Source organism: Lepisosteus platostomus, chromosome 2, assembly GCF_059453375.1.
Source record: "Lepisosteus platostomus isolate fLepPlt1 chromosome 2, fLepPlt1.hap1, whole genome shotgun sequence".
NCBI lineage: Eukaryota > Metazoa > Chordata > Actinopteri > Semionotiformes > Lepisosteidae > Lepisosteus > Lepisosteus platostomus.
In genome coordinates, this window is record NC_142612.1 from 12,188,548 (window position 1) to 12,215,222 (window position 26,675).

Sequence of the window (26,675 nt, forward strand, 5' to 3'; positions counted from 1 at the left end):
ATCGGGTTCTTTTGGCTTAGTTGTTCGATTCTAGTTTCACTGCAAAAACCATCTCAATAAGGGTAATGACCACTGCAATAAATGATAACAAATATATGATTGCATGTTGGATGTATTACTTTGTTGTACATCTCTTGCCCCCATCTTTGAAAACGAAGTGATTCTACAGATCTTTGAAATCTAAGTATGTCAATAATTCACTCACAATCTAAAGAAAGGCAGGATTTGTGTTGTGTTGCTTCTACAGTGCAAAATCCAATAAATGATAATCATTGAATACAGTATGAACTTGAATATGAAAAAAGATGATACAATTCAACACAATCCTACTAAAAGAAAGAAGATTGTTTGATTAAAAGATGCACACAAGAGCAACAGTTGCACTAGAGTCCTGAAATCATTACACCTTTAACACAAGTAGATATTCACTTTACACTGCACAGTAGGCACTGTAACTGATCAATAGGGTCTAAAAAAGAACAAAGATAAGTGACTGGTTGACTAGATAATACCTTAAATGTCAGTGACTGCAGCAGAGCAGGCTGAAAACTAGGCATAGCACTGACATCCCTCTGACTGGGAGGTCTAGAGCTGTGAAAGGATCATTGAGTTACTTCAGAGGAAATGACCATACTGAAGAAACCCCTGTTCATTTCCAAAAATAGCAACACAACCATGACACTGAGGGAAGGATCTTTACTGTTTTTTTAATATCTAAGATCATTAATGACATAATGAGGCAAAGTAAAAACAGCAGAATACTCCTTTTAAAAAAGCTACCCAAAAGATTAATTAAATCAGTATTTACTTTCTCTTATATGCATTAAATAAGTCCTAGGGTAATGAAGTCGGGATAGAGTCAAGAAATTTCCATTTGAGTTTAGCCTTCGCATAAGGGAAGAATACCCCTTTTCACTGAAAACAGTGCCACACGTTATTTGACGTTCATTAGGTTCAAATAATGTTTTGAATATTTTTAGCATACTTTTATTCTTCCAAAATTATTAAAATACCAAAAAATGATTAAAATAAGCATTTTGCATAAATAATGCATAGAGCCCCTTAGTAGTGTTCCACTCCACATTTACTGTATACCTAAAGACCCCTGAAATAGAGTCATACACCTATACTGAAGTTCCTGTGCAACAAAGCTTTGACTTTGTCAGTAAGCAGGAGCTTTCCATGCCTGCACCATCCCCACACTGGCACTAAGAATTAAAGTCATATAAAGCTCAGACCAAATAATAAAGAGCTAGGTCAGAATCCAGAGATTCCGGGAGAGGAACTTTGCCCGAGACACAATTTAAAATGTGTTGCTGAAAAGTTTGTGGTCTGGGCTGCCATCTCTCCTGTCACAAGCTGCATCTTCTGCAGATAGGCTGCTTTAGCCAGGAGGCTCAAACTCTTATAGTGCCATTGTTTGAAGAGAAAGCAGGTAACAAGCCCAGTTTCTTGTACCCCCCTGCTGTCATACACAATTTAAAAAATGATCAATTTAAGAGGAAAGAAAAAAGCAAAAAAAAAAATGAAGAAAGGGAATTAGTGGCAGGAGCGTCAGTGTCGGGCTATCTTACAGCAGCATTAGTCAGGTGATCAATGATTCTTGTATCTTGTATCACCTGTAAGAGTTAATTTCTTACGCCTCTGCTCCAGCCTGTTATGCCTTACCATTACTTCTGATGTTTAGATTCAGGTATAAGAGAATACACTCACTAAAATGTCACCAGTGTCATGCGCCTACAATAATTATCGTTGTTTTCCCACACAAGTGCTAACCACATGAAACATTTCTTAGATTTAAAAATCTCCAAAGGGCTACAAACCACAATGGATAGAGGTAAATCTGAGGCCATTTAAACTCAAAAGCATGTATATCCCAGTGCAGGAAGAAAAACCCAAACAATCCATTCGACTTAAACTGTTTTACTCCAGAAAATGCACCCCAAGGATATTCACATTTTGTGAAGGAATTATTAATAGGGCATTATACACATTTCATCATCTGAAACCAAATGTGATTTTCAGTTGTATGATTGACAATTGATGCATTTAATATCACCAATATTTGTGACCACCGGACATATTTCTGTGAGAATTTAAAAGGAAATCACCATTAGTTAGTAAACTCTCTCAACAGTTATTTTTTTCCTAAAAAAAGAAGGGTTTTGGTTAACAGGTACTGTATATAACTAATCTTGAAGTAGTTCAGGCGGGCAGCTGCGTCAGCATTTGTAGGCTGCAAAGGAACAAGTAATAGGTTTATTCCATGCTGAAAAGAGAAGAAAGAAAACACAACGTTTCAGCCGTGGAGCCTTCTTCAGGGAACATTATGTTTTCTCTCTTCGTTTCAGCATGGAATAAACCTATTACTTGTTCCTTTGCAGCCTATGCATGCTGACGCAGCTATCCACCCAAACTATATGTATATACTGTACTGTATACTATAATGGTAAACAAGACGATTGTATCAAAATGCAGATGATTTGTGATGTATTATATAATGTCAAGCATACAGCTTATACTGTATGCTAAATTGCTTAATTCCTGCTATGATTCTAATATGTTGCCAAACTTTGCTGTATTCAATCAATTTCTTATCACTTATATCACTTATTTTGAATCACTTATATCTTATCTATCTCTTTCAGGGACTGAATATTGCAAATGGTATATTTGTATAACACAACTGTGTAGCCAAAATACTCTTTGTGCAGCATGGAACTACTGTATCTTGTATTAGGATGCTTAAAAGCAGTAAAAATATCTTATTCTACACTTCATATAATGAAAGAAATCTAATCTTTTCATTTAATTAGTAGCCTTGAGCAATGAGAACTACAGTGGTAAAATGATATTAAATTTGATATGTTCACTGTATTAACCTATTTGTATATATATTCTTATCTCCCAAAGTTTCAAATGCATGTAAAATGTTAATATAATTATTATTCCGTTGCTCCTTTTAATAATGTTGAGGTTATCCCAGTGGATCAAGTGAGCTGAGTGCAAGAGAAAAAATAGTTCAATTTGATCAGAGGAATTTGCAGAACTCTGCTCCCTGAGTAAAAGATTACTTACATAAACAAAGGCTTGATGTAGTACTTTCATTCTGTAAACGTGTCCTGAAATGTTCTTGATGACTTCTGCGTTCGTTATTGAACAGTATTATTAGTATTATTGAACTGTGTGAATGAACAGAATTGGTTTGAATATCCTGTGCTGCTCTGCCTACTGTATCACTGCTGGGATTTCGGTCTGGTCACTCATAGGCTCCAAGCATGCACATTGCTACTCCCTAGACAATAGGTGACTTCGCCACGCTAAAAAACCTTTAACCAAAATGAGTAGAGTAGTTCCTTTAATGCAGTTCATATAACTTTTATTTCTCCCACTTTAATAACAAATGTAATATAAATAGTTTTAATAATCATCAGTATCTCCCTCGTATATTAAAAGACAAAACCAACTTGACAACTGAGGGAGTAAGATTTAAGAGAAGGAAGAACTACATTAGTAGCTATTGTCTCGATGCTTCTTTAGACTCCTCTGGACAACAGTGCTTTTATGAATGGCATTTAATTTTTAAAGCATCTCTCAATGTTCATAACATCATAATGTTTGGGCTGTGGAGGAAGGGTATTCTCTGTTGCATCATTTTCATTTCATTTCAGCAGTTTATCATTTTTATTGCTTATGAAATACCAAAGGATATTAATGTGTTCCCAATAAAAAAAGCATCAGGGAGAGGGGCAAAAAGCACTTCCTATGCTGCTATAAAGAAACAAAGAACGGAATGTTCTTTTTGAGAATAGATGACAGAAAAAGTCATGCAAAAAATGTTCTACTGCGTATCAGGGATATAGGACACTAGCGGAAAACTGCAAAATTCTTAATGACCCAATATGCTCATCTTAAATAGATACTGTAGGTACCTGGTAAATATAAACATGAGTAACTGACATGATGAAGCAACAAGTGAAGAAAATCTCCTGTTTCTTTTGCAGGCATAACAACAGTGCTGACTATGACAACGTTGAGTACAATTGCAAGAAATTCCTTGCCTAGGGTTTCCTATGTGACTGCAATGGACCTCTTTGTGACAGTTTGCTTCTTGTTTGTGTTTGCTGCATTGATGGAATACGCAACCCTCAATTACTACTCCAGCGTGAGAAAGCCAAGCTGCACAAAGAAGAAAAAATCGGTGAGATGTTAGCTGGAAAATCAGAATATGTTGTAGGTTATGTGCACTAAACCAAGGGAAAAAGGAGATATACTGTATCACTTTAGTCTTTCTTTTTTCTTGCTAACTAGCTTAACAGTAATTAAAACAACAATATGAATAGTTGTTTGTTTTTGTTTCTTCTTTGCCAGCAAATGTTCATTTATGTTTTTTTCTGAATCAGTGATTAGAGTGGGAGATAAAGAAATCTATTTTCATAGTATTTATTTTTATATAGAATATTTTACATATACTTTTTATTGTGCACCTGCTGATTACATTTACCTGTCCATGTCCATCTGTTTTAGTAAATTGTTCTGAAAATCAAACAGTGCAAGAAAAGATAACTGTTCAGGGGGTCTTACAGTGCTTTACAAAGGTATTCAGTCTTTTCCAATGATGTTTAATTATGTTGAATTGCAAATGTGACCTAAATTAGGTTAAACCTATTTTTTAATTCAACAAGTCAATTAATTCAGGTGCATAAAGTTAGTTTGACAAATTAGACAATTAATTAAATTGTCCTTTGCCTGTATACAATAACAGTAGATTACATGGCTTCAGAATTAAGATTTTTTATTCTGTAAGGTCATCCAGTCAGGTAGTGAATTTCAAGTGAAGATTCAACTATAAAGACAAGCCTTCAAAAGGAATAGAGTTGTAGAAAATCAGAGGTCAGGAGAAGGAAATAAAAAAAAATCAAAGACACTGAATATCCCTAAGATTACTGAGAAATGTATTACTAAGAATGGGAAGGTATACAGTATCATACCCTCAAGGAACTGTCTAGCTCTGACTTCCTCAAAATCAAGAAGCCTGACAAGGAGTAAAACGATCAGTTATGCCCCCAAAAGACCTACATTGACTTTGAAAGAGTTAAAGAGTCCAGTGACTCTTTCAGGGAGAAAATGATTAGTCAATAATATTCTTGTCAATCCACTAACCTGGCCTATATGGTAACCTACCTCCAATCTCTAATGGAGTGTGCAAAATTGTTTTAGTGATAGTGTAAACATGTGACAAAAGGTTTTTTGTCAGACTAGACAAAATTGGAACATCTTTGTCTAAATGTAGAGTGTTACATCTGGCTCCAGCACAACACATCACCCAGTCAGCACCATCCCTATTGATAAGAATAGTGGTGGCAGCATGATGGTATTGGGCTGTTTGTGATCAGGAGGAGCTGCCAAGCTTGTCAACAAATCTGGAGTGGCTTAACAAGAAGAAAGTGAATGTCCTTAGGGGACCCATTTAAAGTTAAAATGGTCCAATAGAGAATACTCAGTGGCAAGACTTGAGCATTGCAGTCTGCCGATGATCCCCACCAAGTATACAGAGCTTGGTTGGCAAGTTAACACAAAAGAATGAGTGTGAAAAAAAGCGTGAAAAGTTGGTAGGAGATTTATTAAAAAAAACTAACAACTGTAGTTGCTTCCACCAAGTATTAACTCAGTGGGATGAATACCTTATGAACTCAACACTCAGCTTATTTCAGAAGTTCTTTCTTTCACAGTGTTCACTATGATTATTAAAGTTTTTATTAAAATATTCTCTTTAAAATATATGTACATCATTTGTAATCAAACAAAAGGGGGATCATGGAATAGGATGAATTCTTTGCAAGACACTGTAAGTGACTCAGTTGATTGCACTGGCTCAGTGTTTGACCACCAGGAAAAAGTCAGGATGTACTGTACTGTATGACTTGTTTTTCTTTTTTTTGTTTCAGTTGTTTACTTAGTTTGGTTTGAGTTCTGAAGAGATGAAGCTTAAATCACAAAAACACTAAAACCTGTGCATTGGACTTTAGTTGACCGTATAGTTAATGTAAAAACATATCCAATCGATTGGTAGGGAACAGGTATTTTGATCGTGGTGTGCGATTTGAAACCACCCTCTTTCTTCCATAGTCTCTACCTACATTCTTTGCTCTGTCCAAGGAGGTGTTTTGGCAGCACACACCGCCCCCTATGAATTGCCTAATCATTCATGCTAAGCTTCAAAGTATTGCTTACAGGCAGGTAATGGATTATTATTGTTATCTTGATTATCCAAGACAGAAAATGTTTTTCAAAATTCAGATGAGTTGTAAAGATGGAGCTTAACCAATTTCATCTTACAGGAACATCACTAGAATATGGACTTGTCTTTCTTCAGACATTGTCTTTTTTTAACCTGTTATTGTTCCACCAATGAAAGCATGCTTTTATTTCTACCTTCTATAGTGTATTTGTTACTACAGAATCTTTTATTTAATTGCTCAAAAGCTAGGCATATTTATCTATTTATGTATGGTATGATAATTTATGTGAGTGGAGGTAAATGCATGATGTGTGTTTAAAAAGCTACTCAAGTTTCAAAGTGGAGCAGCAGTTTCTTTGAATTAATGATTTAATAATGGTGATAAGTATTATTAATAATGTTTGGTTTGCTTTATTTTTTAACAACTCAATTAAATATAGGTGTGAAAATAGATTATTTGGGGAAATCAAGCCCTACAGACACTCTACAGTAAACGTGTGCCCCACATCTCTATGAAGATAAATTGTAAAAGTAACTCTAAATGCATTTATTTTATTTATTATTTTATTAATGTGCGTGCATTATTTTCCAAATCCTCCCCTGAAATTTATTTGTAAGTAATCTCCAAGTTAAATTAATATTAAAAGTCACAAGAGTGTTTCTTAGCACTCTTGACATTTCTTAAACAATTTTTTGGGGGGTAATTATGAGACTCCAGTTGTAGATTTCTTGATGTAGCTTTTGAATAAAAGATGTTTTCCACTTCATAAAGATATTATATTTTTCCAAAATAAATACTAACTCTTTTTAAAAGAAAAGGAATCCTTGGGATTCCCTTACTGCATCCTAGTAAATTATGAAGACTATTTTCCTCTGGCGATGTTATACAATTGTTATCATCAATATTTAAGCAACACTACATTGCTGAATCTCAATATCAAATCCTACAGTATATAAGCAATACTATATATAAATTGTATCGACTCATTTTATTCCATTAGATGATTATCACTCTTGACATAATTGATAATGGTTTTGTTTTGCTCCAAAAGCAGTACTGCACATTGTAAAAAAATGTGTTTGTAGGTATAAACTTTATAAAGGAGTCGTGCATTCAATTTTCTTTGAGCTTTCAGCTTTAAACATCAGTCTTGCTTTCCAGTGTATCCTTTGGCATTTACCACAAACAGGACATTCACAATGCAGTAGATGTATAATTCATGTTCTATTAGAGAGGTGGTGAAAGGTAAGTTTTTAAACAAGGGATGCAGGGAGAGACTGGAAGAATTCCTTGGCTTACCAAGTTTTTTTGATAAATTAATGTTGACATATACAGATACAGGTTTTAAGATACTGTATGTCTTGTCTTGAAATTTTAAAATAAATATTATTTTTTAATAGCGATCAATCAGGACATCATAGTGGTGTGGTAGTTAGCGCTGCTGCTTCCACAGCTCTTGGATCCTGGGTTTGATTCCAGACAAAAGTCTGTGTGGAGTATGCATTTTCTTCCTTTGTTTAATTGTTTTTTTTTTCAGTTCTGTTTTTCATCCACCTTCTAAAGACATGGTTTGGTGTCTCTAAACTGTCCTTGTGGATGTACTGGGACTGGCATCAAACTGTGCACCTGTTTTTTTTTTTTCTGGGTGGGTTTTTCTGGTTATTACAATCCTAACCAGGAGTAAGCAGTATGATGGAAGGATGAAAGGATAAATGTTCAGATATGAAAAAAGCGATTAGATGATCAGATCTGCTCAGGGTGAGCCTCTCTAGGCGCTGCTGGGTGTGATTGGATTCTGCTTACTGCACAGACTAATGTGGTCGTCGAACTTAAATTGTATCTCATCTCGTTCATATGTGCTGTGACATTATTTCAATATCAGCCCACTGATGAAGTTGTTTTGCCATATCTTCCAGAACTACTCTGTGCTCGACGTAGGACCCCCTCCGACAGTGATCACATTGAACAATTCCATGTACTGGCAGGAGTTTGAGGAGGCCTGCGTATATGAGTGCTTGGATGGCAAAGACTGTCAGAGTTTTTTCTGCTGCTATGAAGAATGTAAGTCAGGGGCATGGCGGAAAGGACGGGTTCACATTGACATCTTAGAATTAGACGCCTATTCTCGGGTCTTCTTTCCCACATCCTTTTTGTTGTTCAACCTCGTCTACTGGGTCGGCTACCTCTACCTTTAACTCCAGAAACTCTCCTGAAATGAAGAGGACTGTCTTGCGGCTGTTTTTTTTTTTTTTCTCCTGGGGGAGGTGATATCACGGAGAAGGGAAAAAAAAAGAAAAAAAAAAACCTTTGTGGTAATGCCAACAATAGTTCAGTGGTTTTACAACAAATAATACTTTCCAAGAGTATTGGAGAGAAAACCATTGCCATAGCTAAATTATTGCAATTCCTTTTTCGAGCCTCTCCGTAAGGAAGACCTGGCTTCCCTTATCAGGAAGCTGGCTGAACCTCGCAGTGATTTATACTGGCAGCCTTGCCAGGAATTCTGCCTTGTACTTCAGGTACCAGAAAACAAATACACATAACTAGGTGGTCTTTAAATACCCTTGGAGTTCCTGTTGCACATGTTATATTGCCAAGGGGTTAGACATTAAGGCTAGGAATATGCCTATCATAGCAGTTTTTACTGAACTCTTAAACTCCTATCAAGAAACATTCACTAGGTTTAAGCTGAAAAATATATCCTCATTCAGCCATCAGTCAAAAAAAGGATGCAAGTTGTATGAGTGACATTAAGCAACATTTAGTGCCTTCTTTGGGAGGAGTAACTGTCATTTCATACAGAGGTGGACAAATCATATAAAGGGAAACCTGCAGCTTTTGACTGTTTGCTGAAATACCTTCTTACAAGTCCCTAAAGATTTTTAAAATAGCTCATGGCTATGATTTGTGTGCTCATCACATTGAATTACATCTCACTTTGACATTGTGTGGTAATAAGTTTAGTAAGACATCCCTAAGGGTGCACAAATGACGCAAAACAAAAAAATGACATACTAAAAGCATGTAAATACAGTGCCCATATGCGGTTTAAATTGATTGGAAATGAGCAAAACTGTTTTTCGATACAATTTTCCAAAGAAATGAACAATAACAGCAACAAAGGAAAGAAGAAAGACACTGTATGTTAGCTGAAATACAATGAATTGTAATTATTTTTATATTAGTGTGATGTACAAAAAACTAAGCTTGTCCTATATTTATAATTGAATTTTCCAAGGAACTAAAAAGATATATTAAATATTTTCACATTATAACTCTCAGCTGAAAATGTTTCTGTTTTTAATTTGGCTTAGACAAAAAAGAACTGCATGACACAATAAGAAATAACTATAGTGAAACACGATATTCTCATTTCAAAGGCTGATGTAGGTTTTCAATGGAAACAGTATTATTTCCCATAGGTGTCTCTTGTTATATTTACATCTATATCTTCAAGACCCAAAGAGAAATTTCTAATACTGTATATACAGTATAAGACTGGACTGTAGTTCTGGCTGCATTCAGGTAGATTGGAAGAGATGGGATGTCTTGACGGGTTCTGCTCTTAATTATCATTACCATAATTCATTAGTGGGGATAGGAGGATATGGTAGCAAAGAAGCTGCAATCAAGATTCTAACTTTCAATTACAGCTCAACAATTAATTGAATGTGATTTACACGTAGTAGTAAACTAGTGTTTTATAACCACTTAGTCTTAAGGAACTTAGTTAAGAGATGGTATGAACACTCCCAGCAAACTGGATAGAGAGCTGCTGCCACTTAAGGTTGTTTTCAACATCGAACTGAGAGGTTTCCTGGATGCTGAACTCTACGATCAAGTTTTGGATTGCATGCCACCTGTTAATCCACGTCACCGTGGTCAATGTAATCCTACAGTTTAAAGGGTGCTATAGTGCTGCTTCTGCCATGTCTGTTCAAAATATCTAGTTTAGCAGCTATCCCGGGCAGTCGCTGCATGTGTAGACACACCGAGAAGGTAAAATCATCCCGTATCATCTGGAGCTGCTCCAGAACTCTAAGGCTTTCGTTAAATAGCCTCTGTACTAGGAACCGAGTACCTCAGAAGGTTCAGTTTGGGTCTGAGGTATACATCACCAAAGGCTTAGCCCAAACTGACAAAACAATTTGATGTGCCATTGTGGCAGTCTATCCAAGTCTAGTTTCCTTTCGCAGAAGTGCCAACTTTTGTACGACTCGTTTTTACTGTTAGAAATAGTTGATCCTTCTCATACTGTCCTGTGAGTTCTGTGTTTCATTATCAAGTTTGTCTCCCTGCTGCTCATTTACTAGTCCCCGTTCTTGTTTTTTGTGCAACACTTTATTACAACAACTTTAAATGCACACTTTATTACCACTGTGGTGAAATGCGGTTTCTTTTTTATAGGGAAAAACACAGTACATGTACAACTTAGATTTGTTCCTTAATGTGTTTGCAAAACTGAATACAAACTGCAGAGCATTAAGCTGAATAAGCAATTCATGTTTTGTTTTTCATGTTCTTTTCTTTGTTCCTTAAGTCTCTTATCAATGTTGATTTGATGCCTTCTTAGTGACAAGTTTCAATTGTTATTTTTGATGAGTTTAAAGGTAGTGTCGAGTGTTATTCATAGTGTCATCAATGGTTTTCTTCTATTTCATTGTAATTGTATTGAACTCATACAGTAGCATACCACTTGTAAACTTCAACAAGTTAATTCTACTTATAGTATATTAAAATATTTTCTGGAGTGATTGGCTTTGTGGCTTCTCGAATTTCTACTGTATTATCCTTTTCTGCCTTTCTCTTGTATGCAGTTTAATCCTTCATGATGCTTTTTTATACAACATGTTCAAATATTTGTCTGGAATGAAACAGCTGTAAAAGGTGCTTAGCCAAAGGCCATGGCTTCAATGTATTCATAGCGCAAGCTGGCACCCTTCTGTGTGGAGTACGGAAGTTCACAGTTGCCAACAACTAGAAAATGAAACCATTGCATTTACAGTATAGCAGTGTTGCTGTATCTCTTAAATTCTACACAATCAGTCACCTTGACCAAGTGTTTCCCAAAATGTCAATGATAAGGACTAACCTGGAACAGAGAGAGGAACTCTTACTATGCTCCTTCATTTAAGAAAGTTTCCAATTCAAATAATATATTATTGCAACCATTAAAATAACTGCTGTTTAGCGCAAAGTAAAAGTTAAAGAAAATAAACACAATGTTTTAATTTAGTTGAAATAATTCCTCAACTTCCCTGCCAGAACAGTCTTTCTCATAGAAGAAACTAGTCCTTTTGACAATTGTTGAAGTCAGTTGGAAGGCAGGAAGTTAGTAGTTTTGTTACTGTTTAGGCTACAGAGCACAGAATCTAAGTGAATAGTCACATTCAATATAAAATACTGTGTTACTGTTTCCATTAAAATTAATGTTAATTTATGTTATGTTTTTATTTTTTAATATGAATAAAAGTTGTAACTATATACAGTTAACTTCAGAAACGTATAATTAAATGGATATCTCTAATAGAAGTACTGTTTGCCGTGATACAGCAAGCAATTCAATGTAAATGAGGGCTTAATTTTCTCATGAATGTTACCCAGGTTCCACACAGGTCATTTCTAAGTTACTAGTAACTTAGGATACTAGTAATAGTAATACCAGAATATGATCCAAAATTTAAATAGACCAGATGCAGGATACATTAGAACCTGTGTACCAGAATCAAGAATCTGTGTAACGGATTCAAGAAGATACTAACATCTACACGTGTAAAACTTTGGTGAGGTTCGTTCTGTGATAGATTTGTCGTAGCTCAAAGATTACATTGATTAACAGAGGAAAATAAATAAATAAATGCCAAAGATGTGAAACTATAAAAAAGGATCTAAGATAAAACAAATTGTTAACAGAAGCAGTCTTTTGACAGAAAATATGATTAAAGCACTGTTTTTTTTTCTTTGTTTTGTTTCAGTTGTTTTAGAGAACTAGTAGTTTGTTTCACAGATTATGCTAATTAGGAGATTGTGTAAACTGTATATGAGCTCTAATTATTTGAAAATGCTTAGAAAAATCTTAAGACTACATGGTTGAATTAGACATGTTATTCAAATGGTATGGTGTTAATGGTAAACAAATTGTATCATAATTTATTTCCTTTTTGACAAGCTCTTTCCTAAGCTCTTTCCTAAGTACCAACAGATTATGGTTTTCTAAAGGAGGTACAGTAAATCCCTTTTCAAATTTATAGTTTTAATATTAAAAACTAATTTAACTATTTTTGCTTACACACATGCATACAATACATATACAAATACAGGTATACCCTTTGCTTCAAATGTTATTATGGAGATTTTTCTCGCAGAATGTTTTGGATTGTAACTTTAATTCTTCATCATATGGAGAACTGCCTATCTACAATGGTGGGTATAAAGTTTTTGGTTTACTATTGAACACCATGTTTATTTGTAAGTTTTTATTCTATACGTATGTTTTTATCTAAAGCAGACCACTGATTTATTAACACTGTATAGGTTCTATTCCAGCGGCAAGCAGTGGTAAAATGTGCTTAAAAGGTTACATGTAGTTACATCTCCAGTTAAATGTCTGTGAGTTAGGCAACCCAAAAAGTATACAATTACCATGTCGAGACCAGACCAATCACAATAAGGCAACAATTATATTTATTCCAGAACTAAATAGCTAAACATTTCTTAAGAAGGACTGGAGTACAATCTAACATTCTAGAAGAAAAATGTCTCCAATCAATCTTTAGAAAGAAAAACAAAAAGTAAGTGGGACTCAAAACAACATTCAGTTTCACATTCAGAAACCTTATGGGTGGTTATTTTAATGACTGCTAAAAATGATTAAATATTTTCAGGGAATGTCACTTACTTAAATTACTGTTAAGGTCCTTTGGGGCACGATGTCCATTAGCTGCTTTGTGTTGGTAATTTCAATATTTTTCCATTTCAGTCAAATTCATTCATAGTTTTCCTTTGAATTGCCTAAATAGATTTAATTGGATTCTAGTCATAAAACTGTGGAGGCCAAGAGTGAAGAGTAACATTTTTCATAAAAAATATTCTGTGCCTAAATTGCAATGCTTTCATATAAAAATTATTTTCTCAAAATCCTCAGAGGGCACATACGATTTATTCGTTGAAAACATTTTTGTTTTAGACCTGCACATGAAAACATTCTGCCAGTTTCTGCTAATGACATTCACTTTTCAGGCCATTACATTTCCACTACCAGATCTGACTGTGGGACACTGCAAAAATAATTAAACACCTGTCTAACTATTCTCCAAAAATAGAAATAGCTTATACATAAGCAGTATAAGGATTTAAGATATGAAAGGTCTTAAGAAGCATTTAAAACAGTAAAACTTTCACCTGGTGGGTTTTATATACCTCATAATTACTTTTTTTAAAGTGCCCTTTACTGTTCTCAGTAGTTCATGTTCTCTGTTCTTCTTTGCTTGATAATACTGTTTTTCTGTATGATTTGACAACCTTATTACTCTCTCATTATAATTTCTTTATACAGTTCACTAAAAATGTTCACTTAAAATAATTTAGACAATCACTTATGGAAAGAAGTATTCAAAACTTTTCATTTTTTTAAAAAAAGCAACATTATAGACAATTACTTAAAAAACAGTTTGTAATTGTCTGTTCTTAATCAAGCATTAGAGGGTTTCCATCCAAAGCATTTTATTAATTCCATTCTGATATTTATGTTAGTAGCATGCACTTTAATAAGAAACAGAAGAATAGACCAGCACTCAGTTTTGAAAGTTTGTTTTCAAGTTTCAACACTTCGTAAGCATGCTTAAAAGTTTTGTACCATGCATAAAACCTGAATAGAGACTACAGTACATACTGTATGGACAATACCAACATTCAGAATCCTATTTGACTGTTGTCACAGGAGATATCACAGATATACGAGTCAACAGAAAAAATGCACAGCATGTGACAAAGCTTTGTCTGTAGCTTGTTTTACTGATATGGGTGGGGTTAACATCAAGATTACAATGTTGATATACTGTAGTATCATGAAGTCACTATTAAGGTGTTATGATGACTACATAAGATCCCATTCAAATTATGGGTAGCACAAAGGTATAGTTTTACACGTTCAGTAGAATATCAAAAAAAGTAAAACACCAAATTTGTATCTCTATACATATTTCAAATTCATGTGTGAGTGCCTGTATTCACATACTACTGTAAATTTTATTAACAAAGTACAGTATATTACATTGCTAAAACATACAACACAACACCTTACCTTAAAGACGTCCAAAAATCACATTACTGGCACGGTTTTTAAAAATATCCATAATAACATTTTAATTAAACACCCTTTTTATAACGTTTTCAGAACAAGACTTTGCTCACTTTCAAAACCTTCTCTAGTGTAAACTAGTGCAAACTTTTTAGGTACTGTACAAAGCACTTTTATCTAGATTCTTGCTTTATTAACCTCCACGGATTTGCCTCCGAAGTTGCCTCCACAGATTTATTGCAAGTATTTTAGTAGAATACTAAATCTTACCATCTAAAGGTTGTATTGTATAATCACACATATATTGCATAATGTTTTACACTGAGCCCTCTCGTTATCCAGGTCCTTGTGTTATGTTACACAACAACAAACACTAATAGTTGCTGGTTTATATTGAGCGATTTGAAGACTCTGTGACTTTTTTCTTTTCTTTTCTTTTCAGATTTGTAATACAAGTGTTCAGTTAACTGTTTTTATGAAAGATACTGTGTTGTCTTGCAAGTAGAGTTGTTTTTACAGTGTTGCATTTTAAATGAAAATTGTAAATGAGACTTAGAACTGTCAACAATCCATTTCTATTTTCCATGCTATTTTCATAATTCTTTTTTTAATATTGGTAAACAATGTACATTATATAAGTTAATTGAAAAATAAAATTTTGTCTTTTCTGTATCATTTACATTCTTACCCTTGCACTTTATATGTGTCTTAGCTAAATGTATTTACAATAAAATGAGCACTATTTTATGAGCAGGATCAAGTGGGAAGAGTTTTGTTTTTAGCAAGAAGAAACCCACCCACCTGAACAATGGGTTTGATGATTGTTTTTAATACCTGCTATTCTCACATGTTAATTTGGACACTGATTTTGCTTTTTTTTTTTGTTCATTTTAATACTTCTATTTTATAACTATGAAAATGTCTATGATTTCAACTACATTTTTTTTCCAGATTTTTACATAGAAATCGGCTCTTATTTTTCCTGTGATCTGTGTATGTGGTTAGCAATGTTATGGTCGCACTACTGTAACTGAACCATTTAGAGCTTATGTGTTTGAAGAACATCCTCTATATGAAATTAATTAATTGGTTACATTCATAAAAAGTATTTCTAAATATTCCCAAAATATTTTTAAATTTGATAAAGGGACAAAGCGTCGCTCTTATGTTGTTTACAATCATTTTCTGTGTAATGAGCACCCACATTTTACCTCTCTATAAAAATGATGAAGCTTTTTAGTTCGATGCCCAAGTGTACACAGTACTTCAATGCAGATTACATAATCTTTTTGTTAAATGAGATGTTTTATATGAAGGTAATGAATGAAGATGACCACCAAACCACATGATGTTCGCTTATAGTAATTGGATCACATACAGTACACATACTGAACCATTTAAAAATTACTCTTGAACTCATAAGGTTTTATTCTATTTTTTTATCATGAGAAATTTTGTATCACTAATGCTGTCAATACTACATTAAAATAATTAAATCAGGCTATTAAAACACAAGCAGATTCTCCTAATATAGACAGTTTCAGAATTGTACATTCATTATTTTTGACACTGCTATGGACACAGTCATAATTAAGCAGTTTCTATTACACACACAAAGCAGTAAACAAAACTAAAAAAATGTCTAGCAAGTAACTGGACAAAAAATACAAACAATAAAATGTTTCTGTTCTCTACTTTCTATGCAGTGGGTAGTCCACATCATCATCAAATCAATGATATACCCTCATGCTGAAGATGTTAAATCTTAGAAAACGTCATAAAGGCAAAAGATATAAGATATAAGAGAATATGAAAACATCCACATGATGCTGAGTTCATCAGATCATTAAGAAATAAATCCTACTTTTGATTGGTATTGAAACAAAAAACTAAAATGCATTTTTAAAACAAAATTTTCAGGTGCTCAATATTTGCCAGTGTTGGAAAAGCGTTCCCAGCCTTCCAATGGTCTTGAGCACTAAAAGTGCTTTAACCTAGCGTGTGTCGAGCTGTACAAAGAGAACCGTGCCCAGGATTGCCTTAAACGTGGAGACTGGATGAGGTAGATCGGAGTGAATCGACCGTGGCTCTCTCAGCTCTCTGGGATACAGCAGTGCTGTCAGCGAGGGATGCACCTCTCGTCCAATGGGAGCTGAACAAATGGTTCAAAGGTGGGTGGGTCGGAGCGGAGATGTCTTCTACCCTTCCTCGTTCTTTCCTATGTGCGTTTGCAAGGTTAGTGGCAATGCCATGACAATAGAGGCTGGAGCACCCATCAGTATACTACTAGAGAAAACAAAGCACACTACAGTATATTGTCACAAGGGATGGTTTTTGTTTTAAATTGTCCCTGTTGTTTTCTGGATCTGTTTGCTTTTATAGTTTCCACATTTAACTGTCGTATTAATTACAGGTCACACTAATACACAGGTATATTCCCTGAGCATAAAAATACACCTAATGATCTGTCATTTCCTGACTGAGAGCCACACAGTGATTTTATTGCTGACAACTGAATGTCTTGTGAGACGAAAACTAAATGTTCATGTACCTTGAAAAGTAGAAATTCTAAAAAGTTCTAAAGAAATTCTATTTTATGTGCATGTAATGAAAAAAATGGAATAAGGTACATTGGTTTTGAGATAGCTTTTCATGTCTTTGTTCTATTATGCATTCATTCTATCACACTTTTTTCTACAACTGCAAGATCCAATGGACTGTGATATAGGGATTTAGGATGAAACTTTTAAGTCAAACCAAGCACCCCTGAACACATTACATTCTTGAACTCATTTTGAGACCAGATTCCATTTCTCAAGCTTTCCTCTGGGTAAAAAAAAAAATTGATTTTTCTAAGGTTTTTTCAGTTTGCAGCTAGAAATGCCTTATAGTTTTCATCATTTATTCATGTTCACATTTTTATGATTTTGGGTGTGAGATTTTAATCATTTCAGTTAAAACAAATTGTGCAGGAACCCATAAAACAATAGCTGCTGAGATCTGCTATTATGTCAGCAGCCATTATGTCACCCTGGAACTTACAACTGCCAACCCACTGAAACTAAGCAGGTGTGAGCCTGGTCAGTACCTGGATGGGAGACCTCCTGGGGAAAACTAAGGTTGCTGCTGGAAGAGGTGTTAGTGGGGCCAACAGGGGGCGCTCACCCTGTGGTCTATGTGGTTCCTAATGCCCCAGTATAGTGATGGGGACACTATACTGTAAAAAGTCGCCGTCCTTGGGATGAGACATAAAACCGAGGTCCTGACTCTCTGTGGTATTTAAAATCCCAGGGCATTTCTCGAAAGGTGTCAAAGATGCACCCCGATTTTAGAGTCAGGACATGCTGCTTTTCAGAGAGGCCCATCTCATATGCATTCATAAAAGCTCCAATACACAGAGCCAAGCTGTACCAGGGTCGTTTTCCATTGAAGGTTGAAACATAAAGATTATTAAAACTTTTCTGAACACTTAATTCTAACACTGCATAATAAGCCTTGCAGCTACAATACGCAATAGTTCAGGTGGGTAGCTGCGTCAGAACGAAGCACCTGAAGAAGGCTCCACGGCCGAAACGTTGTGTTTTCTTTCTTCTTTTTTTCAGCATGGAAGAAACCTATTACAGTACATAATGAAAACCTAAACTGCATTATGCTTCAGGACCAAGGGCAGTTCCCTGTGGAGACACAAACAAAGGTTTTATCAAACCTTGTCAAACACCATGGGGAATGGTTCTGGAATTTTTCCATTAGTTTGAGAAAGTTTTAATGATTATCTTTTTCATACCAAGTTTTAAATTTACTGGGCACTAAAAATCCAAAGCAATGCTCTCTATTTGAATGTTTAGAGAACAGTATAAAAAAGAGAAATCTGGGTTATAACACACAAAATGTTTTGAAAATTCCAGCTGTTTTGAAGGTGTCCAAGCAAACTACTTCAACGATGTAAGTAAAGCAAAAAAAAGGATGAATATGAGGAAATAAGAATTCAAATATCAGTTTTGGTGTTCATTGACCAAACACGTTTTGGAGAACAGCAGTTAGAAGTACAGGGCTTGATCTACCAAGCAAATGATTAACTATTGTGAGCATATAAAGTGTCACTTCAGCATAGGAAATGCAAGTCTGAAACAGGTTTTAGTGTGATGAAATTTCTGTCTGGCAACCAATGCAGTTAATTCAGTAATTCCCTAATTCTTTAACTTTTACTTAAGAGCTGTTTGTGGTTTATATAAAGCAGTGCAATGCAACCTAAATGGCTTAATCTTATTTGCTGACTCTTTTATACTCGTTTGGATTTAATTGGCTAAATAGCCTTGAACAGGAGTCTTTTGCATAAGAGGCCACATTTTGTTAAGTAGTCTTCACACAATCTGGGTGATAAATATATGACAACAACATGTTTGGTATAGATTACAAAGAGCTTTGATGTTCATGAAGTTTGCTGAAGATTTTGATTTGACTGGTGTGATTGTTCCAAAGATAAAGGTAACTTTTAAACATTTGTAAGAACAGAATAGTAATCAGATGGTCTTATAAGTTCACAGAGGGATGTAAATTCAACAGATGTTAATTACATGCTAACTACATTCACATTTACTGTACATTTTGATGTTAATAGGCCATTTTTTATTATAAGAGGATTAAGTGTTACAGATTGTATATTGAAAATGAAGAGCAGGAAATGATGGTCACACAACTACCTTGTTTTTATTGTGGGAAAAGGTTTACATATATTCTGTTGAAACTAAAACCATACTTGACCAAACATTTTTTGGACAGGAGAAAAGAACATTATGACTTACTCGAATAACAAATCTCCGTTATTATTATCATGATATGTGACTTCTCGGCTTTCAAGTCAGATTTACTGATTAGCCGTCTTTAGAAATAAGTGCCGAAAAAAGGTCCAGACCAGCACTTCAAACTAGTACCATAGTTATGTTCATCCAGAAGTAAAGTAAAGTTGTTCATCCTTCTTATAGTCACAGTTTTTTAAGTAGAAAAATACTATCAGTTCCCCCAGTTCATTTAGACATTTTAATCTGTAGTTAACAGGAGTGGTGGTTCATCCATTCATCTGTTTTCTAACTTCTTCAGGGTCCCAGGGGAGCTGGAGCCCATGCCGACAAGAAACAGGCGCATCATTGGACACACCCAGGATAGAACGCCAGTCCATCTCAAGGCACACACAGAAATGCACCCCAGCGCTGCAAGGCAGCGATGTCAACCACAGCTCCAGTGTACCGCCCATGCTGGCTCGCCTGAAGGTGAAAAAATTTTAATCCAGCTAATCAAAGACCAGACCCTATGTGATAGGCCACTTTTCTTAAAGCAGGATATTGTAGGTGTACAGATTATTGCACTAATAGAGTACAATAATAATATTATCTAATGTTCAAGCATAAAAAGTAAAACTTATTGGGTTGTTCTTGAAATCTGACCAGTTTTATTGCAAACGGTTAAGACAAAAAGTTTTTTCCAATACATGCATCAGACTGCCTCCTTGGTTAAAGCACAAAACAATTTTTGTCTCACATTTATAAAGTAAACTAGTAGAGTGTTGTTGATCTTCCCTGTCTTTAACCAAAGCAGTTTTAAAGCACAGAAAAACTGGCACTACTTGAAAGCCTAATGATCCGATTTCCAAACTACCGTATGATAGTCAAATTAAACACTTCATATAGTGCGTTCACAGGTTCTTCAGCAAAATGTTAACTGAAATCTTTGAATTCAACAGTTCATTGAGAAAAACTGTATGAAAGGAAAACAGCTAATAATATTACCACCATTTCAGTTTCAGAATCAGGCATGAAATATTTAATAATAGAATATGTAAAGGGTAGGTACTGTAGAGATAAAATTAAACACCGCTAGTAGATTTCACTTTTTTAGTACAATGTTAATATTGTTTTTTTATCCAATTAAAAATGGTGCATAAGAGATCAAGCACATACTGTAATTATGACTTTAAGCAGCAAAATGAATACAGTATAAAATACTGCTGCAACCTAAGCAAAAGTAAAGATATCTCTTGAAAAAGGTGTGATATTTTCAAATCTGCTCCTTATTTCTGACCAGCTTCAGTGTTATAGGCAGAGCCTGACCTTGTCTATCAATTGCAGTAGCACTCACAGAGAATCACACAGGGCACAGAGTCTTTGTAAAAGGTTGTGCTTTGTTAAGGCAATGTCAACATTTTTGAAGCATAAAAAGTGCCTTTAACCAAATCAGCAGGGTGTAATTACATGAAGGTAGGGCCTATGCAAGCTTTTGAAAATAAACAGGGAGGCTACACAAGTACAGCAGTTTTGACTAAGCATGTTTTAAATAAATTACTTTCACTTTAATTGAGCTCAACAGTAAACCTCTTGAGTAAACTTGAAAGGCTTCAGTGATGCTGCTTTTGCATTATTTCTGTCAAGCCATAATATTATCATTTGTATCCAGAAAGACTAAATTCCTATAATTAATTATTTACTAATCTGAACCGTAGACAAATATGCTTCACATTTGTTTCAAGTGCTTTGTTTAAAGCTATGTTTAGTCCTTTATTTGAAAACTGAATGGCATTTCTCTTTGCCTATAATATATTCAGTATACAAAATGTTGTGAAAAATAAATCAAACCTTCACTTCTGTTTTCCTTATATCTTGATCACAAGAAATAAAGAATGTACATTTTTCATTTATTAGTTGGAAATATTAATAATACATTTAAAGTTTAATGTTTTGTCTATTAAAACAAATTTAAAACAGTGATTGTATGCCAACTGTACTCAAACAATTACAGTGTTTAGGCAAAAACAGGTATTTCAGGTACAGTATTGTCAAAGAACTAAATGAAAACCAACATAAGGATTTCCTTATGAAAAGTAATAAATAAAAGAATACAGTTAAAGATATTGTTTTCCAATGAAAGTCCTCATTGGTTTTAGACTACACTTTTTTTAAATTTAAATATATTTAGACTTCAAAATGTCATGGGCAGATCTCAGAAGACAGTTTTGGAAAGATTGCTTGGTCAGTCCAGTCCAGATAGATGTTCAGCTGGATTATTTTTAGAGATATGATGACAGCCACTCGGTATTGCTTTTCACTCTATGCTAAAGATACAGTAAAAAGCAGAAGTATTGGGACAGTGAAGTGAAATTTGACATTTTTGCTATTTACTGCTGAAATGTGTATGTCAGATCAAATGATAAATATGATGCAAAAGAACAGAATGTAAGTTTTTATTTCGTGATGATTTGTGCATACAGTATATGTTAAACCATGTCATAACAAAAATGTTTTTGTGTTTAATGCCACCCAATTTCAGGTAAGCAATAAGTATTGGGGGAAATGAAATGTAAGTAAATTAAACTAGGGTAAAATAAGAATTTGGTTGCCCCAAATTAAGGGCAATGACTTACATGCAATGACTGCTTGAAGTTTGCATTCCATTTACATCACTCTTGATATGTTCCTTAGAGATGCTTAGCCAGGCATTAAAAGCAGAGACTGTCAGGTGTTGCTTGTTGGTGAGGATTTCTGACTGAAGGTTGCTCTTCAACAAGAAAGAAAAATGCATATTGAATACGATTCAAATCAGGAGAATGACTTGGCCAGTTTCCACTTCTTCTTCCCGATGAACTCCTTGGAGATGTTTTTTCTTTCTGTCCATAAATCCTTGTTGCAGAACTGTTGTGCCTCATCTTTACTTCTTTGCACATTCTAATCTGGCCTTTCTGTTTTTAGTGATGAGAGGTTTGAATCTTTTAGTGTAGCCCTCATGATTCTCTTGTCAAAGCCTTTTGCCCACAGTGCATTCAGATACTATCACCCCTGTACTCTGGAAATTGTCTGCAATCCCTTTAGATGTATGTTAGGGTTTTTTTTTAATAGCAGTAATTATTTTTCTGTTATCAACTGCTTTCTTCTTTCTTGGATGATCTGATCTTTGCCAATTGCTTACTACTCTAGTAGTTTCTTTCTTTTTCATGACATTCCATTTTGTTGATTTTGGAATAGTTCCAACTGGAATTTTCTTTGCTCTTGTCTTAATAATTGATTACTTTTTCATCATAGACAGCTCTTTATTCTTCCTTTTGGTTTACTTCTTCAAACTCAAGAGGCAGACCCAAAGTATGAATTCCAAAGACCGGGACCAAGCCTACTGTACATTAAAGCGTGCATGCACCTACCAAGCTGTACATTCAAAGCTCTTTTATGTGTCTGCAATTAATGCAATTAATGCAACATAGAACACTGGAATAAATTGAAACACCTGTCAGCCATTTGTCATAATACTTATGTTCACCTGAAATAGGGGATTAAACACAACAAAAAGCATTGTTCTAACATGGCTAAGCATGTATTTCGCGGGATGAAAAGAAACCAAAAACAAAACCTGAAATTTCATACTTTTGCCTCATATTCATGATCTGAATTGAGAAATGTTGATCTGAAATACAGATTTCAATAGTATACAGCAAGAAGGAGAAATTTCACTTCACTGTCCCAGTGCTCTGTGCTCAGTTAAGTGCTGCTCCCAGCTCCCGTAACACCAGACCCGCTGGTCAATCACCAAATCGATCTTTCAATCTGTCAGTTCTGTGACAACATGGTCGGGCAGGTTGTCAATGCCATCCACCCATAATTAAACAACACTTACTTTTTTGCCAGCAGACTATTTATTCCCACTCCACTGACATTACAGTGGTCTCTTCCTCGGGCTTGGTTTACATCTTCTGGTGCTTGACCCAGACTGCCTGACTCTGTGGACTCTCTCCAGTGTTTGGACCTCTTACCTGTCCCACCATTCTTCTTGGATGTCCCCTCTGTGCCTCTGCCTGTAGCTCTACAACCTCTACATTTCTGCCTGGCTTTGCAACCATACCTTGCCTGCCCTGCCTGCCTGCTTGCATGTTCCTGTCTTCTCCTGTACTAGGATCCTTCTTCCAATGAAGACTGCTGCCCCTTTAGGTTCATTCAGCAGTCCACTACACCCAATATGTTTTCACAGTATATGTCTTGTGCACACTTTGCCCATGCAGCCAGCAGCCATATCACCCTGCAACTTACAACTGGCAACCCACTGAAGCTAAGCAGGTGTGAGCCTGGTCAGTACCTGGATGAGAGACCTCCTGGGGAAAACTAAGGTTGCTGCTGGAAGAGGTGTTAGTGGGGCCAGCAGGGGGTGCTCACCCTGTAGTCCATGTGGGTCCTAATGCCCCAGTTTAGTGACGGGGACACTATACTGTAAACAGGCACCGTCCTTCGGATGAGATGTAAAACCGAGGTCCTGACTCTCTGTGGTCATTAAAAATCCCAGGTCGTTTCTCAAAAAGAGTAGGGGTGTAACCCCGGCTTCCTGGCCAAATTCCCCATTGGCCCTTACCAATAATGGCCTCCTAATAATCCCCATCTATGAATTGGCTTCATTACTCTGCTCTCCTCTCCACTGATAGCTGATGTGTGGTGAGCGTTCTGGCGCACTATGGCTGCCGTCGCATCATCCAGGTGGATGCTGCACATTGGTGGTGGTGGAGGGGAGTTCCCATTACCTGTAAAGTGCTTTGAGTGGAGTGTCCAGAAAAGCGCTATATAAGTTTAAGCAATTATTATTATTATTATAGGTAAAGTGGGCAAAGTGGGCATCTTTTTCCACATACGGTACTGGATGTGTGTCTGGATGTGTTTAAGGTTTGGAAACAAGTTGCCTTCTCTTTGTCCACTGTTATTATTTTATTTTCAAGTTGTCTTCTTGTTTATTGATAACTCCAGGCAGAAGAAGTGCATCCAAGTGGTTGGTCTCATTGCTGCTAAACATTTGTTGGTGAACAAAACTTCAGATGAAAGAGGCTCTCTCCTGGCATTCTCTCTCCTGGCAGCAGTAGAACCTGTCCTGTTCTGAATTTGGAGCCATCTAGTGATCCTTAGTGCAGTAACAAGGCCAAGCAGGGTAATGGGTAAAGGCAGTGCTGAGAGGGTCTCTGTGAACTTTGTACACACTTTTCCTGCAGAAGATGCAATATTTTATAAGGTGGACATTCAGAACTGATTTGAACTGGATTGGAAGAATGCTGGATGCAAGGGCTACTATGTAATTCTATAATGTTATATAGGAGTGTATGCTACTAATCTAAGTAGCCAATTGTATGAAAAGAAGTTATATTTAGCAAATAGGGAAATATGAAGACGTGCATGCACCTACCAAACTGTACATTCACAGCTCTTTTATGTGTTTGCAATTAATGCAATTAATGCGTTATTTCGAAACACTGACAATCTTGTAAGCACAGGGAAGCGTGATAGATAACAGAAAAATATTTATGGACTGTTCTAGTTTAATTACTTTGAGAAAACTACACTGAACATCTCTGCGTGTTTCGCTCCCATGCGCATGAAATAAAAACTTCTTTTAACTTCTGAGATGGATTCCTGACTGTCTTTTAAGGGGAAGCAGGAAAAATTTTATCCAAGAGCCGCATGGTTAATTTCTTATTGCACTTACAGTGGTAGGAACATGTTTATGGGAACCACTAGTTATAGGGGTTAGGAGGTTGTTGCTTTGATCTTGTTTTGTTCAATTCAAAGAAAAAAGATTGATTCACACAAAAGAAAAGTGTTTGCATTCCAACTTCAGTCATGAAGGAAACAATATTAACTTTTTGAACATTAATATTAGGGGATCTTCATGTTTAGGTCATATGGAATATCTTCAACCGTCCAGAGACATCAACAAGGCAAATGAGATGGAAGATCTGGATTTTAAAACTCTTGAACTGTCTGCTTTAATAATCTGTTATAAAAGCTTTGAATTAACAATATAATATGTTAATATGTGATGGAAGATTTGATTAGTTTTACAAAGTTGTCTTTTTAATTTTGCCCCATTAAAGGTTGAATAAGGATGACAGTCCTTTTACAAAATAGCTGTATTATGTTTCACAATATGGCATAAGTGTATACATAATTAAAATTAATAAACTGTTGTCAAAAGTTTTATTTAAAATATAATATAAAAATAGTTCAAGTAGGTAGCTGCGTCAGCATGCGTAGGCTGCAAAGAGACAAGTAAAGGTTTATTCCATGCTGAAAAGAGAAGAAATGAAACACCTGAAGTAGCCTCCACAGCTGAATATACAAATACTATTCTATACATACTGTATGAAGTCTTTTCTAATCAGATCTTAGAAACTAAGCAAGGTGGGATCTAGTTAATGTTTCAATAACAGACCTCCAAGGAAAACTGGTTGTGCTTTTATGCTGATAGTGGACACTCTGATGTAGAAGATAATATGTTTCAGAGAAACTTCAGAGGTCTAATGCTAATTTCCTGTTCAGACTTTTTCAAACTGGTGTACCTGAATTTCCCTATGCTGGTTCAATAGACTTCTCCATTTTATATGGTGCATTGGTGCTGCTCAACTCCTAACCTTAAAGCACTTTAGGATCCTTCAGAATTCAGAGATGTGCATATGAAACAGAACACTTACAGGTACAGTAGGTGTATGGGACCCAAATATTTTAAACACAGTATAACAGAGTGACCTTTGGAAGAGCTCGGGTGATTCAAATTGTGTATTGATTAAATGAAACACAGAAGTTCCCACATGGTGTTTTTTTTTAATATTATGGTGTTTGTTTTCTCACTCTGTTGTCAGTTAATGAGGGAAGACTTTGTGAGAATAAAGTCGGTTGTGTGAAGAGTGAGTTTGGAAGTCCTGTCCTGCACCTTCAAATAATGCCTGTGTCTGTAATAGTGAGGAAGGACCTTGGCGTGCTACATCAACTAGGAATGTCTCAAAATAGTTATCCAATTAAACAAAAAACTAATATTAACAAAATTAATATTAATTTATGAAATGTTACAGATGTTCTTTGGCCCTGGAACATGAAGATTTCGTCTCAGCATTATCCCTGAGCAGCCTCTCAGCTACAGTCATTTGGCTCATTTGGTTTATTTGTTCCTGGGGTTTTTCATTCAATAGTCCCTGGAATCCGAAAGAAAAAGCTATGTAGACAGATCAGATGGATGTGACAGCCCCAGGTTATTTAACCAGCTCATTTTGGCTCATTTCACTTAGTTTTAGACACCACATTACGAGCTCCGCATTTATTATCCCAAAGAACATCACTACTCAATCAAGA

The 26,675-nt window shown here is 35.4% G+C and overlaps 1 protein-coding gene across 2 annotated transcripts in view; it reads left to right on the forward strand.

Moving 5' to 3' along the window:
• The window catches only part of gabrg3 (gamma-aminobutyric acid type A receptor subunit gamma3), a 201,146-nt gene extending 185,851 nt beyond the window's left edge, over positions 1 to 15,295 (forward strand). Inside the window, exons 8-10 of one of the 2 annotated variants that reach the window (XM_088598299.1) lie at positions 4,005 to 4,201; positions 6,130 to 6,240; positions 8,159 to 15,295. In XM_088598299.1, coding sequence (XP_088454425.1) covers positions 4,005 to 4,201; positions 6,130 to 6,240; positions 8,159 to 8,437 — 587 coding nt within the window. In that variant the 3' untranslated portion in view covers positions 8,438 to 15,295. The remainder of the gene's footprint in view (positions 1 to 4,004; positions 4,202 to 6,129; positions 6,241 to 8,158) is intronic. The other variant, XM_088598307.1, reaches the window with a different exon arrangement.
• Positions 15,296 to 26,675: the final 11,380 nt, after the last annotated feature.